Raw genomic sequence first — 20832 nt, forward strand, 5'->3', positions numbered from 1 at the left:
TTGGAAGGAAGGGATTTGATAAGGGATAAAGCTTTGGCATTAAAAGGAGGAGCCTTCTTAGTTGTCCTGTACAAGTATGACAAAGTAATTTTTGAGTCTGACTCAAAAATTGTTCCCCAGAAGTAAGGGAGGAAAAAATAAGGAAAGCATCTAAAGAAGGTAAGCCCTTACACTAGAGGACTTTTGAGGAATTGAAGAACCGGATCCATGGACCAGGAGGCAAAGCTATCTCTGGTGGAGCGTAGCGCTAAGCTAAGAAGGCTGCAGACTGGGTTGCCAAGCAGTTCAGACAGGAGATGGGCCTGAAAGGATGGGTCGACAGATCCCATCTTCTTCGGTTTTCATTTTGAATAGAGGGGATGCATCAAGTATTTTGTTCTGTGTATGCTTAGGTAAAACCACACTAATACAAAAGAAAATAAAAAAAGAGCCTAAAAATATACCGCCTGCCAAAATTTACTTTCTCTTAGGGGCTGAAAATAAAAAATGAAAAAGTCAAAAGAACTTGTAAAGAACTGTAGGGGAAGCAAACCGTAGCGGATCAAAATCTTTGTAATCCCAATATCCTATCCAATATCTACTCTCACCCAACTCTCTTATTTTTTAACAGACAATAACAAACAATCCCTTCGAAGCCAATTCAATCTGTCTGTCTCACTTTCAATTTCTTCTTCTTCTTCTTCTCTCCCCCTCCTTCCTTCCTTCCTTCCTCTATTGACTTCTCTAACTGCCAATGGAGATGCTTTCTTCTTCTTTCTGTACAACCCACGGCGGCGGCCTAGTCCATTTTTGTGGTGGTGGCTCGGTCTCTGTACTTGGCTTCCCTCTCCAACATCTCAACACTAGAGCTCTTCCTGATTCTAAGAAGAAGCAGAGTTTTGGGGTTATAAAAGCTTCTGTTGCCAAGACTGAAGTTGCTCTTCTCAGAATTGGCACTAGAGGAAGGTCCTTTCTTCGCTTTGTTTTTTCTTTCTCTTTTCTTTTTTAAATGTGCCTCTGAATTGTTGCTTCATAATGTGGATCAATGATGCCTTTGTTTGTTGAATTGAAATGAGTTTGGCTTAAGATGCTGCAAAGTGGTCCTTTTTATTAAAAAAAAGAATTTGTTGAATACTTGGGTGGTTTTCTTCTGGGTTTAACTTGTTATGTAAAATCTAGCTTTGATTTTGGCTAATTGTGTAAAGAACTAATCTAAGTTGCGTAGTTTTTGTAGTGTTAGACATGCTTACTTCCTCCTTAATGTTCATTTTGAATTTGTTGAATAGTTCGGTGGTTTTCTTCTGGGCTTAATTGGTTATGTAAAATCTAGCTTTGATCTTGGCTTATTATGTAAAGACCTAATCTAATTTGCGTAGTTTTTGTAGTGTTATGCATGCTTACTTCCTCCTTAATGTTCATTTTGATGTATAAATGTAGCTCGACTCTGATTCATTCCATCAGTCATTGACGTTTTTGTTATTGAACATTTGTTAGTTTCAGTTGTTCTTTTAAGATATTTCATGTCTTTCTCAGGGCATTCAAGTGAATAGATGGTCTTAGTTCATTTGGCTGATAATTTATCATTTTAAGATTGCTACAATTCAATTCAGATTGTTATGATGTTGTTGTATTCATCGGTTTTAACTTGACAACTTTTTTACGTTTTGTGAAAGATATCTTGAACCTCTTCTGGCTATTTATGTTCTTTTAATGTGTAGGACAGCCCATTAGCACTCGCTCAAGCTCATGAGACACGTGACAAACTTATGGCTTCCCATCCGGAACTAGCTGAAGAAGGGGCTATTAAAATTGTTATAATAAAAACAACTGGTGATAAGATACTGAGTCAGCCACTTGCAGACATTGGTGGGAAAGGCTTGTTCACAAAAGAAATAGATGAGGCTTTAATAAATGGTGATATTGACATTGCTGTCCACTCAATGAAGGATGTTCCTACTTATTTACCGGAGAAGACAATTCTACCTTGCAACCTTCCGCGTGAGGATGTTCGTGATGCATTTATTTCCTTGAGTGCATCTTCCTTGGCTGAGCTTCCTGCTGGGAGTGTTGTTGGTACTGCATCACTCAGAAGAAAGTCACAAATACTCCACAGATATCCATCGCTCAAGGTAAGTTACTTTGCTTTGTCATTTTAATATATTGTTAGAAAAATTAGCAGAGTTATTTAAGATACACTTTATTAGAAATCTAACTTTCTGTCTGTAAGTTATCTTTTATCTTGTGACCAACAATTGCCTTGAAATGTGAAAATGATCCTGTTTCTAAAAAGTAGGCTATAGTAGTGCTGCATTGCATTTAAAGTGTAAATGTTGCAGCTATGGTGAATGAAGGATGTTGTCTTAGAATTCAAACATACAAATTGCTTAATTTTTATTCTGAATTAGTTGTATAAATTTCTGCTGCTTCTTATTAATACTTATAGTTTGTCCCTTTTGAAGGTGGAGGAGAATTTCCGAGGCAATGTACAAACACGATTAAGAAAACTTAATGAAGGGGTGGTCCAAGCAACTTTACTGGCATTAGCTGGACTCAGACGCTTGAGCATGACAGAAAATGTGACTTCTGTTCTTTCAATTGATGAAATGCTTCCAGCTGTTGCCCAGGGTGCAATTGGAATTGCATGTCGAAGCAATGATGAAAAAATGGTATGTTTTACCTTTACTCGATTAATGCCTGACCTAAAATTTCCATCACATCCTGGAGTTATTTTGTGACCTCTGCCCACAGAGCTTAATAACAGAGCAAAGACGGAACTCATGATTATCCGGCTAACAAGTGATGGCATCAAAACTAAATAACAAAATTTATGGGAAACAAAAAAAAAAAAAGAAGAAAACCATTTGGCTCAAAAAATTTTATATTTGATGAAAGTGTGGGCCAAATTGATTTTTCCTCCGTTGGAAGAGATTAAATTGAATTTTAAGACCTGATAATTGAGAATAGAAATGCTGTAGAACCAGAAAATCAGAAGCTTGAGGTACATAATGTTGTAGAACAGAAAATACTGATGCAAGAGTTTTTTATTTCATTGTAGATTAGATGAACCTGCTGTTAATTTTACACAGCCTATCTGGGCCTTGGCTCAGATGCTCATCTAAAGCGTCTTTTACCCAATTGAATAAGTTCTGGATCTGTTTACGAATTAAATTTTCCCAGTGATTTACGTCTTCCATTTTTGATGTAATCATGAAAATTTTATTTGTATTTGAACAATCACTTAAGTAGTGGTTTTTGAAAATCTCATTTGATCTCCTATCGTTTTTCTTCCTTTGATTTGGTTGGTTCTAATTTATAGGCTAATTACCTAGCCTCATTAAATCATGAGGAAACACGACTGACTGTTGCATGTGAGAGGGCCTTTCTGGAGACATTGGATGGATCTTGCCGTACACCTATTGCTGGCAATGCTTACAAGGATGAGGATGGTAATTGCGTATTTAAAGGATTGGTGGCTTCTCCTGATGGAAAAAGAGGTATGTCCGTTGCACTCAAACATTTTCAAAATCTGTATTTTTTTCTTTCTGCTATGATTGTTTGTTTTTCCTTGTAACTTTGTCATTTCTTCTCTCCCTCTCTTTATTTCAGTGCTTGAAACTTCTAGAAAAGGCCAATATGCTTTTGAAGATATGGTAATGATGGGGAAGGATGCTGGGAAGGAACTTCTTTCTAGGGCAGGTCCAGGGTTCTTTGATTTTTGAGTAATTTAACAATAATGTGGGGTAGAAGAGGAAAGCTCAAGGCCTTTGGTTTAACTTTTAGGATTTGTCCATCAAGTTTATTCATTCTCTTGAGCCTTTGTTTGTTGTAATTCTAGGAATAGCAATTGTTTTGTTAATTGTGTGAGTTAGAAGATAAATTTTTGATCAATGATGTGAGAAGGTTAGATCTTTTTGTATAATTTTATATTAATGAAAAGCAGAAAAATTCTGTCAACTTATCTCTGTGCACATGAGCACGCATGGGCTAGTTAACAATAGACGAGCATATATACACCATAGCTATGGATATTTTACTGCTGATTTCTGTGAGTTTCTTCAAGTTCCATGCAGTCAATACTTTTGTCTTTTCCTATTCACCTTTTGCTTTTTATCTTTTGTTTTTCTCTTTTTAATTTGTATTCTTTTTTTTTTTTGAAAGAAGAAAAAAATAAAAGTATCAACCAAATGGAGTTGCAATATTCTACTGTACAATTGAAGTATATTCTTGTTACTTAGATCATACACTAGATGGATTGTAGTTTCCAAACAGATGGGCTGTTTCAGAAGCCTGACAATATGCTCAGAACTTGTCTACATTGCCTGGTAAATGTGAAGCTGGTACATCTTGTGGAATTAGTGGCTAGAATGATGTGTAAGCAATGCATAATACATAGGCATCATATGGAGAACTGAGAATATATTGCACTTTTTTGGTAGAAAGAGAATATATAGCATTGCATTATAGTGTATGAGGTGGTGTCAAATGTGGTGGGATATATATCTGTGACAGAAATAGAAGCCAAGAGAGGAGAAAAAGCAAGCTCAAGCTGAAGTGGAAAGATGTGGAGTTTTGTATAGTCTGAAGCCATTTGTTAATGCATACCTGCTTAAATCAGCGGATGGTTGCTTTATTTTTGTTTGTGCCTCCATTACAGAACACATATGGGTCTGCAACTCAAATGTTCCATTCAATTTCCAAATGACTTTATGTCATGTGTCCACTGAATAACCTAAAATTCCTAGCTCGTTTTGATGGTGCAGTAAAGGTTATTTTTCTAAGGTGGGAATGCATGAGCGTCAAGCTAACTTTGCTGTTTAACGAATTATGAATTCCTTACTTTCAGCATCCGTTGTAGTCTAGTTGGTTAGGATACTCGGCTCTCACCCGAGAGACCCGGGTTCAAGTCCCGGCAACGGAAAATAATTTTATTTCAGGTTCTATCTGATAACCAATAAATAAAAAAAATCTTTCCAGTGAAAAATTTAACACTGGTTCTTATTTTGATAAATAATAAAAAATATACTCATTTTTTTAAAAAAATGTAACTTTTTTTTTTGTTTTGATAAATAGTCAAAAATATTCAGTGGATCATCATATAGAAAATATTTTTCATGACTGATTTTTTAAATCTTTTTATTATAATATTGTAAAAATATCAACATTCATCAATTATAAAAGATATCTAAAAAAAAATTAATATATATAAATAATATTTAACCCTTTTTATATATTTTTTTTTGTTAAATTGTTAAGTTTGTTAAGTGAATGAAAATAAGAGAGAGTGATGAAGAAAAAATTAAGGATGTTTTATTGGTTTATGAGATCAATCTCATAAGAGAGAGGACAACACATTTATCAATATTTTACGTTTTTTCAGCGTAAGACATTTTACATTGATCAACACAATTTTTTATATTGAGCTGTGAAACATTTTAACTTTTTTGAAAAAAACTTCTCATCTTTATCAAATAAAATTTTTCTGATAAAACTTTTTATCTTTATCAAAGAGAACTTATGAGCATAGACATCTAATGAGCAAAACTTAGACTTTCATATATCCTAAAATAAAAAATTCATGGACTAAGAGATCTAATCAACAATTACCAAAAGAAAATTTAGATAAAGTTTCATCTTCTATTCAAAGTTGTTTGCATACAGATTTAATTTATCAACCAATCAACTTCTGGGTTCTTGTTAGCAAGTCTGTTAAATTACTCACTTATTGCATGATAGGACTTGCGGGAGCTACAATTCAGTCTAATCTGTTTATTATTACTTTGATGTTTCAATCTGATCATAGCAATAGAAGAATCAATGCTGTACAAATTTCATGCCAAGTATCTTAACAGATGTGCTGCTGCAGCTATTGTTTTGTAACAAAATAACTGATCAAAATTTTTAAAATAAAAAAAAACAGTTCCTTGCAAGGAAAATACATTGCAATAATGACTAAAAGGGTTTTTGGGGCAATTTCTTGTTGGCCATGAAATGCTCAATTAGCTGAAGAGCCTCCTTGGGTTTAAAAGATGGAACTTCATGACCAGCTCCTCTAATGGTGACAAATGTAAGCCCATCATACTCAATCGTCCACCCACCAACCTGTGAAATTGGAATGCAAAAACCAAATTTTCTTTTAACTTTATCATCATGTGAAAAAACACCTGAGAGTGTAGAACGACAGAGGACAAAGCATAACCTGTTTGCTGGTGTACCAAGCTGTCCATTCTTTAACTGTTTTTAACCCAAGCTTTTTCAGGGCATATCTAGTTGCGGTAACTGGAACTCTCCCGTCAGTATCTCCACTGCAAATACACATTTTTTCCATACAACATACGGAATCAAATTGTCAGTTCAATTTAAGAAAAATTCAAACTTTGTAAATTATTTAATCTCGTGTAGTTTATGGTTTATATGACCCAGACGTGGGAGTTATAGAGACCAAAATGGGGAGTCTCACAAGATGATTGGCCATAAGATCTCTTCAACAAGTTGCCTAGTTGAATTTATGGAAATTTGTGGCTTTTAAGTTTAAAATGGCTATTGCTAAGAATTTACCTGTAAACCCATATGCGAATGCCTCCAGCTGCAAGCTTTTTAATTGTAGGAAGCATAGATGCTGGTGAATCGTTCCAAATTAAGATAGCGTTACTGTACACACCCCAAAAGAAAAAAACATCATACTGAGAGTACTTTCACATGATTAATGTTGATTATGTCCAAATCACTCATCAATCTTCACTAATAGTGGACAAGATCAGCTCCTCAATAGAAAAGGGGCAGCTCTGCACACAATGCTCCCACAAAACTTAAGGCTTAAATTTGATTTCTGGGTAAATAGAAATGGATTTAATACCTGCAATGAGTCCATTTATGGGACTTTTTGGTAACATTGACGTGAAGTGCTGCTTGAACATCAGGCCTATTCAAGTAAACCTCTGTGTAGTCTGATATACAAGGGTCGTATCCTGCTAGTCTCTTGTGCCACCCATCCTGCACAAAAATCATTTTAACTGGTTTAGACTAGATAGCTTGAATTTGAATTGGGACATATTACAAGCAATTAATGCTGATTTCTTTGCTGGAAATCCACCAAATTCTGTGAAGAACTTACAAATTTAGACAACATCTGAGGAGAGATGCCTTTAATCAAATGTCGTTGTCTGCTACTGCTGGAGTTACTATCTACACAGGTGGGAGTATACAAGCTGTACATGTCAATGAGTCTGTACACAGCATAGTATTCATCGAACGCGTCGTTGCAATCATCAGATAACTCTTCCACGCTGAAGTTACATTTGCTTATTATATTGTCGTAAACTCGATCAGATATGACTGCATGATCCCACGCATACTCTATCATTCCTCTACTATTTGTTACGTCGTCCAACAGTGCATTCCCAATCTGCATCAAAGTTGAAGGCGAACTAGGTTGTTAAGCATAACTTTATACATTCTTTATTTAATAGAATTGCCAGAATCAACAATCAGACAGTTAATCTCCATCGGAAATGTTTTATTCATGCTTCCATCGGTAGAACAGAAATGATTTTTGAAAGCCTGTAAAAGGCTGTAGCTTTGTTAATCAAGCAAAAGCTGGGAAACCCCAAGTTCTGTAGATTAAGGTTTAAGCTAAATAAAAGAAAATACTAGTAAACAAGTAATTAATGATTAACCACAACAAAAGAGTCAAGTAGCGTATATATTAAAAGTCAAATCTTCTTTTGTAGTCAAAAAGTAAGGCAAAAGGCAAGCTATCAAATGACAGATGGATTGTGCATAACAAAAGGCATGCTGAACGTATCCAAAAGATTCTAATTACTGAATAGAATGCTAGTGCAATTAAACCCTTACAGCAAATCCCTTTAGATTTATGTGATCTTCCTTGGAAGCCTTCTTGTTGCTGTCAAAAATAACCTCGGCTAGCTGTGGAACATAGTGCCCTGAATAATTCATTAAAAACCTTATAAACATTTTAGTGAAGGAAGTATTGGAACTAATGGAGATGGAATCACACAACGGAGGCCGAAAGAATCATAGAAAAACTAAGAAAGTAAAAGAGAATAGAGAAATAAACTGCGCAAGGCAAAATAGCTGCGTAGGGCAACTTTGTCATACCAGCATAGCTTTCTCCAGAAATGTAGAAGTCATGGGATTTGAACTGTGGGAATCTTTTGAACCAGTTGATAAGAAATGCATATGAATCCTTAGCTAATCATCCAAGAAAAAAAAGGGAGTGATCAAGATAGGAGATTATCTTAGAAACTTTGTTGCGTTAAAAGGATAAGATTTACCTGTGATTGCATCACCAAGTGTATTGAAATCATTGCTAGTGTTGGTATAAGAAAACCCAACACCAAAGGGAGATTCAACAAACAGTAAGTTGGCAGCTGGATGAGAAAACAAGAGCATAGAAATTAGTTCTGATTTTTTTTTCTCTCTTCTGATTATAATTTTATTAAACAACATAAACTATTTTCATGTCTCAAATGATTGAAACCACTGTCAAACTGGGTTGATCTGATGTGAATTAACTTGGCACTAAATGGCATGTGAATGTATACCTTTGTTCCATCTATGGGGGTTGAGCTTTAGCGTTTTTGTGTCATTCTGAGGGAAGAAAGGCCCCAGCTCCTCTGCTTCTCCATATCCAACTGATGAACATCCAGGACCTTGGACCAAAAAAAAAAAAAGAAAAAAGTTGATCTGCTTTAACATATCTAGCTATTATGTCAACGAATTTACAGTTTCCAACATACGCACGTGCATGCACCAAATTCTGTGCATTAAGGTTATCAATTTTTAACTTTAAAAAACTATCTTCGGTCAAACAATGGAATATCTTTTCCATACTTTTTGACTCATTTAATGAAAGAATTCAATACTTACTTTACATTCCATACATGCACAAATTTATTCAGTGGGTAGCAATAATACTGTTTAAACTACACTCTCATAAAAATAAAATAAAATATTGAAACAATCATTATGAGATGACAAAGAGCAATAAGTTGTGGGTGCTAGAAGACGAACAAGTAAACCAATATTGGTGGCCTTAAATTGGGAGAAGTCATGATTGTTATTATAGGGTTGTTGAATCTACTCGACATTCACGAAATCCATGATTATTTGGTTTGACAGCTTGTGGAAAGACGTGGGGGTTACACCTACATATTCTTCTCATTATTTTATTGCAATTTTGAACTTAGCCAACTACGCATGTTGCTTTAATTCATTCTAGCTCAATACGAATACAATCTTGAGTGGATGGAAAAGTTGAATAGAAATTGACAAATTCGGAAGGAAAAAAAATCCAAATAAATGAAGGAATAATACTACTCGATTAGTTAGCATAGAAAAGGAAAAGGGGAAAAACAACTTTCTTCCAAACAGAAGAAGGGACAAAACCGTAGGAAAAAGGCTGAAGATGACAATTCTGACCAATGTGAAGATAGAGAAAAAATAAAAAAGATATTTTCATGCAGCAATGGTGTGAAAGAAAATTATGGGCCGAGGAGTGGTGATAAATGCAAAAACCAACGATAACGCATAGTCAACTTGATTTTATTTTTCCCACCTACCTGGGTAACTAATTAATGATAAACAAAATATATCTGCGTCAGATGTTCAGAATAGGAGCAAAACTGGAAGAGACAATAATTGAAATCCAAAGCAAATTCCAGGAGAACTCTGGGATTTAAGAGTTACCTCCATTGAGCCAGAGGAGGAGAGGCTTTTTCTCTGGTTTGCTCGAGGCTTCAAAAAACCAATAGAACAGGGCTCTTCCATGACTCTCATTCACAGTAACGTAGCCTGCATAGTGCTTGAACTCCACCGAAGGTTGACCTGGAAGCTTGGTGACCCTGTCGGCTTCTTGTCGAGCCAAAACCTCTTGGCTCAACTCCGTACCATTCGAAAAACAGTCAGCAACACTTATTCTGGCTATAGCCAGGTTAACACTGAGCAAAAGAAAAAGAAAGGTCAAAGAAACAGCTGCATTGGAAGCCATTGGAGACTCCTCGGCCAGTACTTGATCTCTTGCTGGATATATTTATATTTATCTGTGCTATGTTGTGTGAAGGAGTGTGTATATATAGAGGAAGATATTCAAGTGTTCAACGACAGATAGGAGTCATCTGTAATCAGATATAGATATTAATTTGAAATGATTTATTAGGCAGTATCTTTTGGGTATTTGTTATTAATTATTCCGCTTTTCAGGAAGTGAAGTATAAATGCATGCGTGCCTAAATATTAGTCGCTTAGACGGGAATTTAGGAGATTTATGAAAAGCGCCTAAATGGATGGGAGTGAAGGAGGAAAGCCACGGCCGGTCAATGGCTTCTGTTTCAAACTTTTGACAGCCTTTCGCCACTGTGTTAACCTTTCAGGCTCTCTCGTTTTCTTAAAAGCTAAAACTAAATATGGTAATATAATATATATGTACATTGAACCCTTCATTTCAATTTTTGCAATATATATTTTGCAATTTTTATAAACTTGGAAAGAATACTTTTTTAATGCAAATTAAAAGAAAACGACTTCTAATAATCTTTTAATGCATTCGAAGCTTTAAGTTCAATGGTATATATATATGATATTTTTATTGAAAAAATAACAAAATTCGATTTTCCAAATTAAAAGAAAAATTAACATAAATGTATACATTTTTAATTTTTGTTGGTCGAAATTATATTTGTAAAATGTAAGTTGTTTTTACTGAATAAATAAAAAAAACAAAACAAAGTAAATATTCGATAAAGATTACCTAAATTAATGAATAACTTTATTGATAAATAACGAGATATAAATGTAATATTATGAACGACATAATATAAAAGCCGATATGTATGAATAATCTAAATAAAACTAAAGTGAGAGTTATTCTAATCTATAATCTATCAATAATTTATGGTCTATATCATATCCATAATTCCACAATATACATATAAACACAAATGTTTATAAAATTTTTAATTGATGAAAATAGATATATTTATTCATTATATTTTTAAATTAATTTTTTATTATAATTTCTAATTAGATAAGATCTATTTTCAAGATAAAAAAAAGTTTAAATTACAATGAATTATTGTCATCAAAATAATTTTTTTTAGATAATGTTTGTTTGGATAACTCTATCTTAAACATTTTAGTTCTAATTCTAATTATTTGTTGGATAACCCCTAAAATTCATCAAATAAGTGTGAAGTTAGAGTTTATTAGTAGTATATATTATCCAAAACTAGGGTTTGATTAGTCTCTAAATGTCATGGCATTATAATGCAATTCTAATCCTACTAGATTTTTACTACTTATTTGTGCTTATTTTCAAGTGGTGAATGAACAAAATATGTAGAAGTTGGACTAAAATTGTAGAATCCAAAATTAAATGGAAAGAGTTATTACCAAATGAAAGATATATGAGCATCAAGGAGGGCATATCAAGTTTGGTTATATATATTTCTATATTTTCTTGTTATAAAAAGTATGTACACAGTATCCGAGTATTTAGTTTATTAATTGATGCATAATCTATTAAGATTAGGGTTTGAATCTCCCTTCTTCTAAATTTAATAAAAAAGTAAATATATACGTTACATTTATATAAATTCATTATTAACTTTTCATTTATTTAATTTAAACAATTAAAACATTAAGTCCTTATTAAATTCAACAATTAAAGAGTTCTGGATTGAGAAGAATATTATGAGTAATAATCTATTCAAAACGTGAAGTGAATTTAATTGACAGGCAAATTATCTAACGTTATTCCATCACGATTTCATTAATTAATGAAAATGTTTAATTAGTAATTGAGTTAGATGTGAATTTTTTATGGAACTGAACTTCTTATAATTTTCGATATATGTCTACTTTTAATGTTGCAATTATCAATTGTACCAAAAAATTTGTACTTATTAAATCACTTCTAAATTAATAAATTACTTATTTACATTTTAAAATTATATATAACTTTGAAAAACATCTTAATAATTAATTTTCACGTGCAAAGCGTGTAAACATGCACCAGGTTTCTTTTGTTAATAAATTTTCCTCATTGAAGAAAGGATTTTACCCACTTCCATTTTGTTGTTTCCCACATTTATTTATCCCATTTCCCCTCTTTTTGGCCATTTTAAAAGAATTAGGGGTCGGGCTGGAGCATGTAAAAGGGCATGATAAGGCAAGTAAATAAGCTCAGATCTGCACAAATTTTGTGTTAGATCAAGGAACCATGTTTAAGTTAAGGCCTAAAAGCACAAGCTAATTTGAGTATCTGACTTTTTAAAAAGCAACGTAAATTTTTGAATGAAGAGTCATAAGCTGACTAAAAAGCAACGGATGGCAGCTTCTCGTTGGCATTGAAGAGAACGTTGAGGAGCATAGGTCGGAACTTGCATGGTAGCCTGCTTCTCTTACCGTGATGGAGCTCAATCCTTCATATCTAATTGTCCAACCTCCAACCTGCGCATCTTCATTTACTCTCAAATAAGATCTTGTTTACCTTAAATACGTGCTTCTATTATATGCATGCATGCGTGCATGCCTCAACACTACTATATATATCAAAGTGTTAATTTTTTTTTTAAATGGGTAATTACTTACCTCTTTATGGTTGTTCCAAGGAGTCCAATCTTCAATAATTTTCAGATCACAAGAAAGAAAGAAAGAAATACATATACCATTACTATAGATTTATGAGATTTGCTAATGAATGTTTTTAAAATACTGTTTTAAGATTCGTTAAAATAATATTTATAGTCACGTTTTCATATTAAATATGATGATTTTTAACAAATTATTAGTTACCTATAAATCCACACACGAATGCCTCCATCAATGACGTTTTTGAGGACTGGAAGAAGCGAAAAGCGCCAATCTTTCCATGCATTATTAACATCAGAGCTGAAGAGAGAAAAATGATAAATTATTTAATTCAAGATATATAACAAAATCAAATGATCAGTCGTATAGAAATTAAGTGTGAGAACGAAAATGTTGAAGGGACGCAGCTTGCTAGGGAGCCATGGCGCTGGTATTTTGGTTACATTAGCATGCAATGCTTGTTGAACATCTGGATGGTTAAAATATATATGTCATGGCGTGATTCGTCGTACATGGATCGTAGGTGCCTGCACTTGGTATCTTGTCCAAAATCCCCTGTCAATCAAAGAGAAAGATTGAAGAATTTTTCAAATTCAGAACCCTGAAAGCAACATGAAATAGTAATTAATAATGAAGATTAATTAACACATACAATGTTGGAAAGGGCTGCACTATTGATTCGGGACATTAGAGCTTCGGCAGCAAAGGGAGGATCCACTGTACAAATTGGAGAATTTAAGCTATACATGTCGATGAGTTGGTACAATTGGAAGTACTTGAGCATTTCATTCCGGCATTCATCAGTTAGGTTGGGTGTGCTGAAATTGCACTTGACCTTGACGGCTTTGTACAGGGCGTCAGAGATGAGTGCATGTCCCCATGCATAATCGATCATCCCAATTTGATCTGTTTCCTCGTCCATAAGTGCATTCCCTATCTGCATATGTGTATAAGATTCAAGGTTGATCCAGGACCCATCACTTTGCTAAATACAAATAAGTAATACACTTACTATGAAACCTTTGAGATTTATATAATTTTCCTTGGTCGATTTTTTGTTCTCATCAAATATATCCTCAGCAAGCTGGGGTACATAGTGTCCATAAACATGGGAAAAGAGGGGGACTAAGTCAAACGGCAACAACAACGGAGAAAAAGACAACAGTTCATAATTATTATATGCATGAGCTACCGGCATAGCTTTCCCCTGCAATGTAGAATTCGGAGGACTTGTACTGTGGAAACCTCTTGAACCAGTTTTGGAGAAATGTGAATGAATCCAGGGCTGGAAAACAATGGAGGTCGACGATAAAACAAGAAAATTAAAGCGTGATCAGCTTATCCGCAAAGAAAGTATCCTATATATGCTATATATCAATTCTCCACATGTTTACCAGTACTGTTATCCCCTTGAAAATCAAGAGTCTTATTTGAATATGAAAATCCTACAACAGCAGGAGAATCCAAGAACAACAAATTTGCAGCTGCTCATAATTACAACATGAAACATTAAGAGTTAGGTATATAATCCGCAGATTGTGCCAACTGCAATTTTAAATTGTGCTTAGCAAGAGTATAGCATCCCATGAACTATATGTTCATGTGCTGAGATGAGATACAGTTGAAGTTAAAGGGAACTAACTATATTGATTAAGAAGAAGAAGTTGAATGCAAGAAGCCATGCCTTTGTTCAAAGAGTATCTGTTGAATTTTTATGTTGGACCTTCTTTCACCCAAAATGGTCCGAGCTCCTGTGCCTTCCCGTATGCAATAGAAGAACACCCGGGACCTGAAAAACAACATCACATACAATAGATCGCTCGTTGATCCAGAAAACAATTGCCTGCTGCTACAACAGGAGAGTAAATTATAAAATAATTCAATCTTATACTCAATATATTTATTACTAATACATATACCTCCATTGAGCCATAAAATGAGAGGTTTCTTTGCAGGCTTGCGAGTGGCTTCAAAAAACCAGTAGAAAAGAGCCTTGCCGTAACTCTCATCAACAGTCGCATACCCTGCTTACTGCTGAAACATCACTGGAGGGTGGCTGGGAAGTGATATAATACGGTCAGCCTCTTCGTGAGCGTTAATTTAGGGGTCAAGTTCCCTTGAGAATACTCCTGAGCACAGCACAGCACACATATACATAGGGAAAGGCACAAAGCAAGATTAGGTAAGGCCATTTTTATGACGGTGTTCACTCTCGCTGTCAAGAGGGTTTAAGTGCCAAACCCTTATATAGAAAAAAGATCATAGGTTGGTGACAAGAAGATGGATTCAAAAATTTGATGTGATGTGTTTACAATCCAACTCAACATTGATGTAAACAATGCCTGCTAGATAATGCAGGGGTGGAGACAAGAATGAGATAAAAATTCATGGCCTATCATTGCTGCTCTACATCTTTTAATTTAATTTCAATTTTATAATATTCATTCATTTATATATAATTTTTGGAACATTTTGCCACAGAAACAAAAACAAAAAAAAAAAAGGAGAAAATTGGAAACAAGATGACGAAAATGAAGGTACATTCAAAAATTCATCCACTTGGACGGCGAATTAAGGAGTCCACAGGTCAATATTTCTTTTTAATTTGCTTCTAGCCGAATTAGAATATTCCTTTGTTATCAAATTAGTGCTCTGAAACTCTAGACAATAAGAGAAGCTTTAGAGGGAGAGAGAGAGAGAGAGAGAAATGTTTTTGGCTTCATTTGCTGCGGGGGAAGCCGGCAAATTTAAAGCAAGATGCAATGACCAACATGTACAAATGTACTCCTAATACCCAAAGAATACATTTGGCATTGTTGGCTTCTATGAGCGAGACGGAGAGGGCAGCTCTACTATTGCTAGGGAGTAAGGACCCCTTTTTTCTTTTGTTCAGAAAAAAATGAGAATTGGATATGCACATTTCTTTTAATTCAGAATGATAAATTAATGGTTGGATCTTCACATACACTATTTGTGCTTGAAAGTCTTAAAAAATTGGATCAACCCTACCATTTGGGGCCATTTCTATGTTTAGGGGCCCAATAATAGAGCTCAATTAGGCCTTCTCCCTCTCCCAAATTCCTGTCCAGCAATCTTTTATCCACAAAGAAGTATAGAACAACTGCTTTGTGATTCGGATGCTTGTTCATGCTTCAGTGATGACAGTTTTTGTTCTCACCCGAGTTTGATACATTAGGTTGGTTGTGGTCTAAAAGACAATTAGGCCAATAGTGCGTTTATGAAATAAAGAGAAAAAGAAAGAAACGAATAGAAAAGCGATCAGAGCACTGCATCAACGCTTTGAAAACTGAAACCTTTGATCAACAATGATTAAAGCAAGAGTCTTCCTCTACATAAAGTACACCTATCAAAGTTACTGCTAACGAAATTCAACGGAAAGACCCAACTAGACATGGTTTGTGCAGATTAAAAAGCAAGAGATGGCAGCTTCTTGTTGGCCAGGAAGTGTGTGATGATTTGAAGAGATTGCTGCGGAGCAAACATGGGAACTTGGTGGCCTGCTCCTCTGACAGTTATGAAAGTTAATCCTTCATATGTAACAGTCCATCCTCCAACCTGTAACACATGTATTATACCCAACACAACACTTAGGAATAAAAAGAGCGAAGGATTAAATGAAAATTAGAACAAGTTTATTGCTCCTAGCTATGCAACTGTTCAACACACTATAATTTCAAATGAGCAATGATCATAATGCTTCCATTAGCATTGATATTGCTATGTCAATGAGTTAAATTTGGAAATGGATTACCTCCCTATGGCTGTACCAAGGCGTCCAATCTTCAATTATGTTTAGTCCAAGCTTATTCAATGTGTACCTTGTTGAGGTTACCGGAAGTCTACCATCCGTGTCTCCACTAAATTCAGGGGAAAAAACACAGGACAAGAAAGATTAAATCATTTTCATTATGTATAGTACAGTACATCCATGTTCAAACGAAATGCTATGTATATGGTTATTACCTAAAGAGCCATACACGAAGGCCTCCATTGATGAGCTTTGTAATAGTTGGAAGAAGTGAAAAGGTTGAGTTCTTCCATGCATTACCCACCTCAGAACTGGGACAAAGTTTCACAGAACAAGGGATCAGAATCCTTACACAAACAAAAAAATAGAAGGAATTTTCACAAACGACAATCGATGATCATAAAATATTGAAATGAAGATAAAAATTTAGAGGGTTGAGTGAGTGAACCAACTTGCAGAGGATATACGGACGAGATATTTTGGTTACATTTGCATGCAATGCTTGTTGAACATCAGGACGATTAAAGTATTCTGTTGCATAGTTTGCTGTACATGGATCATGGCCTGCACTTGGTATCATATGGAAAAGTCCCTGGCATCAAAGAAAAAAGATTTGATTTAAAAACCCTCCAAGCAATTGAAATGATGAGTTTCAATTGAGAAAAACCGAAACACGTACGGTATTAGAACGGGCTGCAAGTTTTTTTCCAGAGGAAGAGGGGGCATTCAAGGCGCAGGTTGGAGTGTACAAGCTAAACATATCGATCATTTCGTACAATGAATTGTACTTGAATATTTGATCCCAGCATTCTTGAGTTAGGATTTGACTGCTAAAATCGCATTTGGCTTTGATTGACTGGTAAAGAGCGTCGGAGATGAGTCCATGTCCCCATGCATAGTCATACATTCCCCTTCGGTCGGTTTCATAGTCCAAAAATGGATTCCCAATCTGCGGGCATCAAGTCCATTAGATTTGGAGGTTAAGAAAATTAACGAATCAATCACCCACAATACTATAAAGTAAAAGTTGGATAAGACACAACTTACTATGAAACCTTTGAGATTAATGTAATTTTCTTTGGCTGATTTTTTGTTCTCATCAAATATTACATCAGCAAGTTGGGGTACATAGTGCCCTGACAAAACAGGGGAAAGAGAGGGTGAAAAAGGTTGAACCGAAATAAAGAAAATCTTAAGAATCCTGACAATACGTAATTAGCATTACCTGCATAGCTTTCACCTGCAATGTAGAATTCGTGGGATTTGTATTGTGGAAACCTCTTGAACCAGTTTTGGAGAAATGCGTACGAGTCCAGAGCTAGAGACCATTGGAGGGTTAAAACAAAGAGAAAGCACAGCCAGGGTGAGCATTGCCTCAAACAAAAGGGAAAAAGGATTCCATATATCAATTCTCCTCGAACATATGTATACCTGTAATGTTGTCTCCTTGAACATTAAGACTCTTGTTTGAATATGAAAATCCAACACCAGCAGGAGAATCCAAGAATAACAAATTTGCAGCTGTTCATGATACAACATGAAACGACAAGGGATTAGGCATTGCTCACTTTTGTGCCATGAACTGAAATATGGTGCTTAGGAGGGTTAGAACTTGCATTCTTTCTTTCTTCATAGCACTTAATTTCTTATTTTAACTTCAAATTAAAGGGGATATTATAAGAATAACTAAATACAATGAGAAACATGCCTTTGTTCCAAGCGTATTTGTTAAATTTAAGCGTTGGGCCTTCTTTCACTAAAAACGGTCCAATCTCTTGTGCCGCTCCGGATCCAACAGAAGAACATCCTGGACCTGCAAAATTAAATTTAAGAATGAATATTCAATTTAAAATTAATTATATTTACATGTCAATAATATTCAATTTAATTAATATGTTATGTCTTTTATCAATATTTTAATACTCCTCATTACACATTGGGATAACAAATTTGTCATATGTTTTAGAGCAAGGAATCAGGACCTTACCTGTTTTGACATCATATTGAATTATTGCAATTTAAAACGAATTGATAATAAATGAAAATTTTTTTATTATACTTGTATACTTAGAATGCCACAATTTAATTAAATTCACTTAATTAGGTCTCATTTTCAGTAAAACCAAGCATTCTCTCAAACACAAAACATATAAAGGAAATTCCAAATAAACCAGGAGAGGGCTAAAACAAATTAATCCCATATAATAATGTACAATACCTCCATTAAGCCACAAAATAAGGGGTTTTTGTGCTGGCTTGCTGGTGGCTTCAAAAAACCAATAGAAAAGAGCCTTCTCATTACTCTTATCAACCGTCACGTACCCTGAATATTGCTGAAACAGCACTTGCATCGGAGGCTGGCTGGGAAGCGATATAACCCGGTCAGCCTCTTGAAGTGCCCTAGTTTGGGGGTCAAGTTCCAATGAGAAGATTTGTGGGCAGAGAAGAAACATGCTAGTACAAAGCCAAAGGCACAGGGCAAATTTTGATAAGGCCATTGTTATGATGGTTCACGATCTGGCTGTCGAGAGGGTTCTAATGCCAATCCTTTATATAGGGAAAGATCAGAGGTTCATGACAAAAGGGTAGTTTCAAATTTTGATGTGATGTTTAGTGTAAAACATCAGTTAATGTAACAAAAGCCTGCAAGATCGTATCTGTTAGATATTAGAGATGCAACCTTTCACTTAATATGCTAGTTTGCCTTTCACTCTCATGATTAAATAAAAACATGATAACCAATGATTCATCTTACATAATCTTATTCTTGATTTACTGTTATTGTCATATGCATCAGATATAAAATCCTAAGAACAATGGTTAAGAGTACTGGAGATATATCCTAAGAGCATTGATTGCTGTACCTCCCTTCTCATAACTTAATAGTAATCAAGTCTCTTTAATCAGCACTATTGGATTAATGATATGTTAGAGCACATGATTGTAAAATAATGAAATGGTTTCAAGACTGTATCAAATGTTACCGTCTTTAGGATTTTATTTGTCTTTACTCATAATAAGTAAAAGGATTGCAAGAGATAAATCTCGAAAATACAAAATAAAATTACCATTGAGCATCTATTGGTGTATGATAAGATTATCGAACTTTTATAAGAATATTTTGCAACAAAATAATATAAAAGAAATTTAGAAAATATCGAAAAAGGAATGAGAGATCGTTATTTGTTGTTTTTGTATGTCTCTAACAAACATAATTGTTGGTTTTTCAACAAGTCCAAGTGTCAATTATCTTTGTAATATATTAATTGTAAATGATTAATTTAATTAATTTCAAGATCAACCAAGACTTAAAAAATCTATTCATGGTTCATTTTGCACTTAAGTCCAACTATGAACCTTTTTTTTTTTTTTTTATAAATGCATAACTATGAACTAATTGTCCACTTTATTTAAAGAACTCTTTTTTCTTTTCCATTTTTAACATAAAATTGTGTCTCACAATTATTGAAAATGTCCTATATGACACCTTACAGAAAATTTCATGTCCATAATTGGACATAACATGTTATATATTGCTTTAAAACAGAGGTTTGAGCAATATAGTCCTGCCTGATTTTGGAGCAAAGGGAAAAGAATTTCTTCTGTGAGTTATATGCACTCTTATTGTCGCATCCTGTACAAGTCTTTCCAATTTCCACTTCCCTCACTCTCTCATCTCCTGTCAGTTAGCCACCAGTCAAGACTCGTGAGTTGGAAACAATGGTGATGGAAAATGAAAGTTTTCTTCCAACAAAGAACAAGCAATCCCTGTACTGTACTTGGACGGCACTGAAGGATTGAACAAGTAAAAGATTGTGCCTTGTTCGTGCATAAGCTAGCACTACACGTTACTATGATATTGTCGGAACCAACAAATCATATATTTGATCATCATTTTAAATACTTGGAACAATAATTAACTAGCAAGATAGTGACACTTTTGGTTATTTGCTTGTATTATACAATTGCAAAGTCACTTTAATCAGAATTTTCATTTCCCATCATAATGGTGCTTAGAGGATTCGAAAATTTAGATATTAACGAAAGCTTTTGAGAGAAACAATGTTTTTGCCTTTGTTGCTACGCTGCCAACGAAGCCGGCAAAGTTATTTATCAAATGTAATTAACTAGTGGAAGCTGTAATGTTAGCTCGGTAATGCTGAAAAATCCATTTGGCTTTTAAGAGCTGGACAAAGGGAAACTATAGGACGTATGGACATCATAACCCAGAATTTCATATTTTTTCTTTTGGCTTTATTGCAGATGCAACCTCAGCTTGGAATAATACAGGAATAGGAACCGGAAAATGGTTGAGGACTTGGTAAAATTGGTTTGTGTTCTCTTCAATCATTCAATAGTTTCTTTGTTTTCTCTACGGTCGACTGCAAATAATGCAAATCCTTGTATATTTGTAATACAACAGATAACTTTTTACTTTTGCACCAGAAAAAAAGTTTCCATATCGATCACCATCTAAA

The 20832-nt window shown here is 34.5% G+C and overlaps 3 protein-coding genes, 1 non-coding gene and 1 pseudogene across 4 annotated transcripts; 2 read left to right on the forward strand and 3 right to left on the reverse strand.

The window, feature by feature from the left end:
- The first annotated feature begins 591 nt into the window (after positions 1-591).
- On the forward strand, positions 592-3933 carry HEMC (hydroxymethylbilane synthase). Its single transcript, XM_007043217.3, has 5 exons — positions 592-945; positions 1703-2108; positions 2439-2645; positions 3296-3473; positions 3586-3933. The coding sequence occupies exons 1-5, from the start codon at positions 734-736 to the stop codon at positions 3696-3698; spliced, it is 1116 nt and encodes a 371-aa protein (XP_007043279.2). The 5' UTR covers positions 592-733; the 3' UTR covers positions 3699-3933.
- An 891-nt stretch (positions 3934-4824) lies between these two features.
- Positions 4825-4897, forward strand: TRNAE-CUC (transfer RNA glutamic acid (anticodon CUC)). The gene has a single exon. It is a non-coding gene; the product is annotated as a tRNA-Glu (tRNA).
- An 833-nt stretch (positions 4898-5730) lies between these two features.
- LOC18608494 (serine carboxypeptidase-like 34) lies at positions 5731-10008 on the reverse strand. Its single transcript, XM_007043219.3, has 10 exons — positions 9685-10008; positions 8541-8648; positions 8271-8366; positions 8095-8187; positions 7831-7919; positions 7091-7381; positions 6833-6969; positions 6535-6627; positions 6176-6281; positions 5731-6078 (listed from the first exon to the last, which is right to left on the reverse strand). Exons 1-10 carry the CDS (start codon positions 9983-9985, stop codon positions 5929-5931), a joined length of 1464 nt encoding a protein of 487 aa, XP_007043281.3. The 5' UTR covers positions 9986-10008; the 3' UTR covers positions 5731-5928.
- Positions 10009-12785: 2777 nt separating this feature from the next.
- On the reverse strand, positions 12786-14682 carry LOC18608495 (serine carboxypeptidase-like 34; annotated as a pseudogene).
- Positions 14683-15982: 1300 nt separating this feature from the next.
- On the reverse strand, positions 15983-18852 carry LOC18608496 (serine carboxypeptidase-like 34). The gene is made up of 10 exons (XM_088803520.1): positions 18573-18852; positions 18063-18167; positions 17786-17875; positions 17580-17672; positions 17402-17490; positions 17034-17303; positions 16807-16946; positions 16570-16665; positions 16358-16463; positions 15983-16161 (listed from the first exon to the last, which is right to left on the reverse strand). The coding sequence occupies exons 1-10, from the start codon at positions 18850-18852 to the stop codon at positions 16012-16014; spliced, it is 1419 nt and encodes a 472-aa protein (XP_088659646.1). The 3' UTR covers positions 15983-16011.
- Positions 18853-20832: the final 1980 nt, after the last annotated feature.

Source organism: Theobroma cacao, chromosome 2 (assembly GCF_053813885.1).
Source record: "Theobroma cacao isolate CCN51 chromosome 2, ASM5381388v1, whole genome shotgun sequence".
In the NCBI taxonomy this organism is placed as follows: Eukaryota; Viridiplantae; Streptophyta; class Magnoliopsida; order Malvales; family Malvaceae; genus Theobroma; species Theobroma cacao.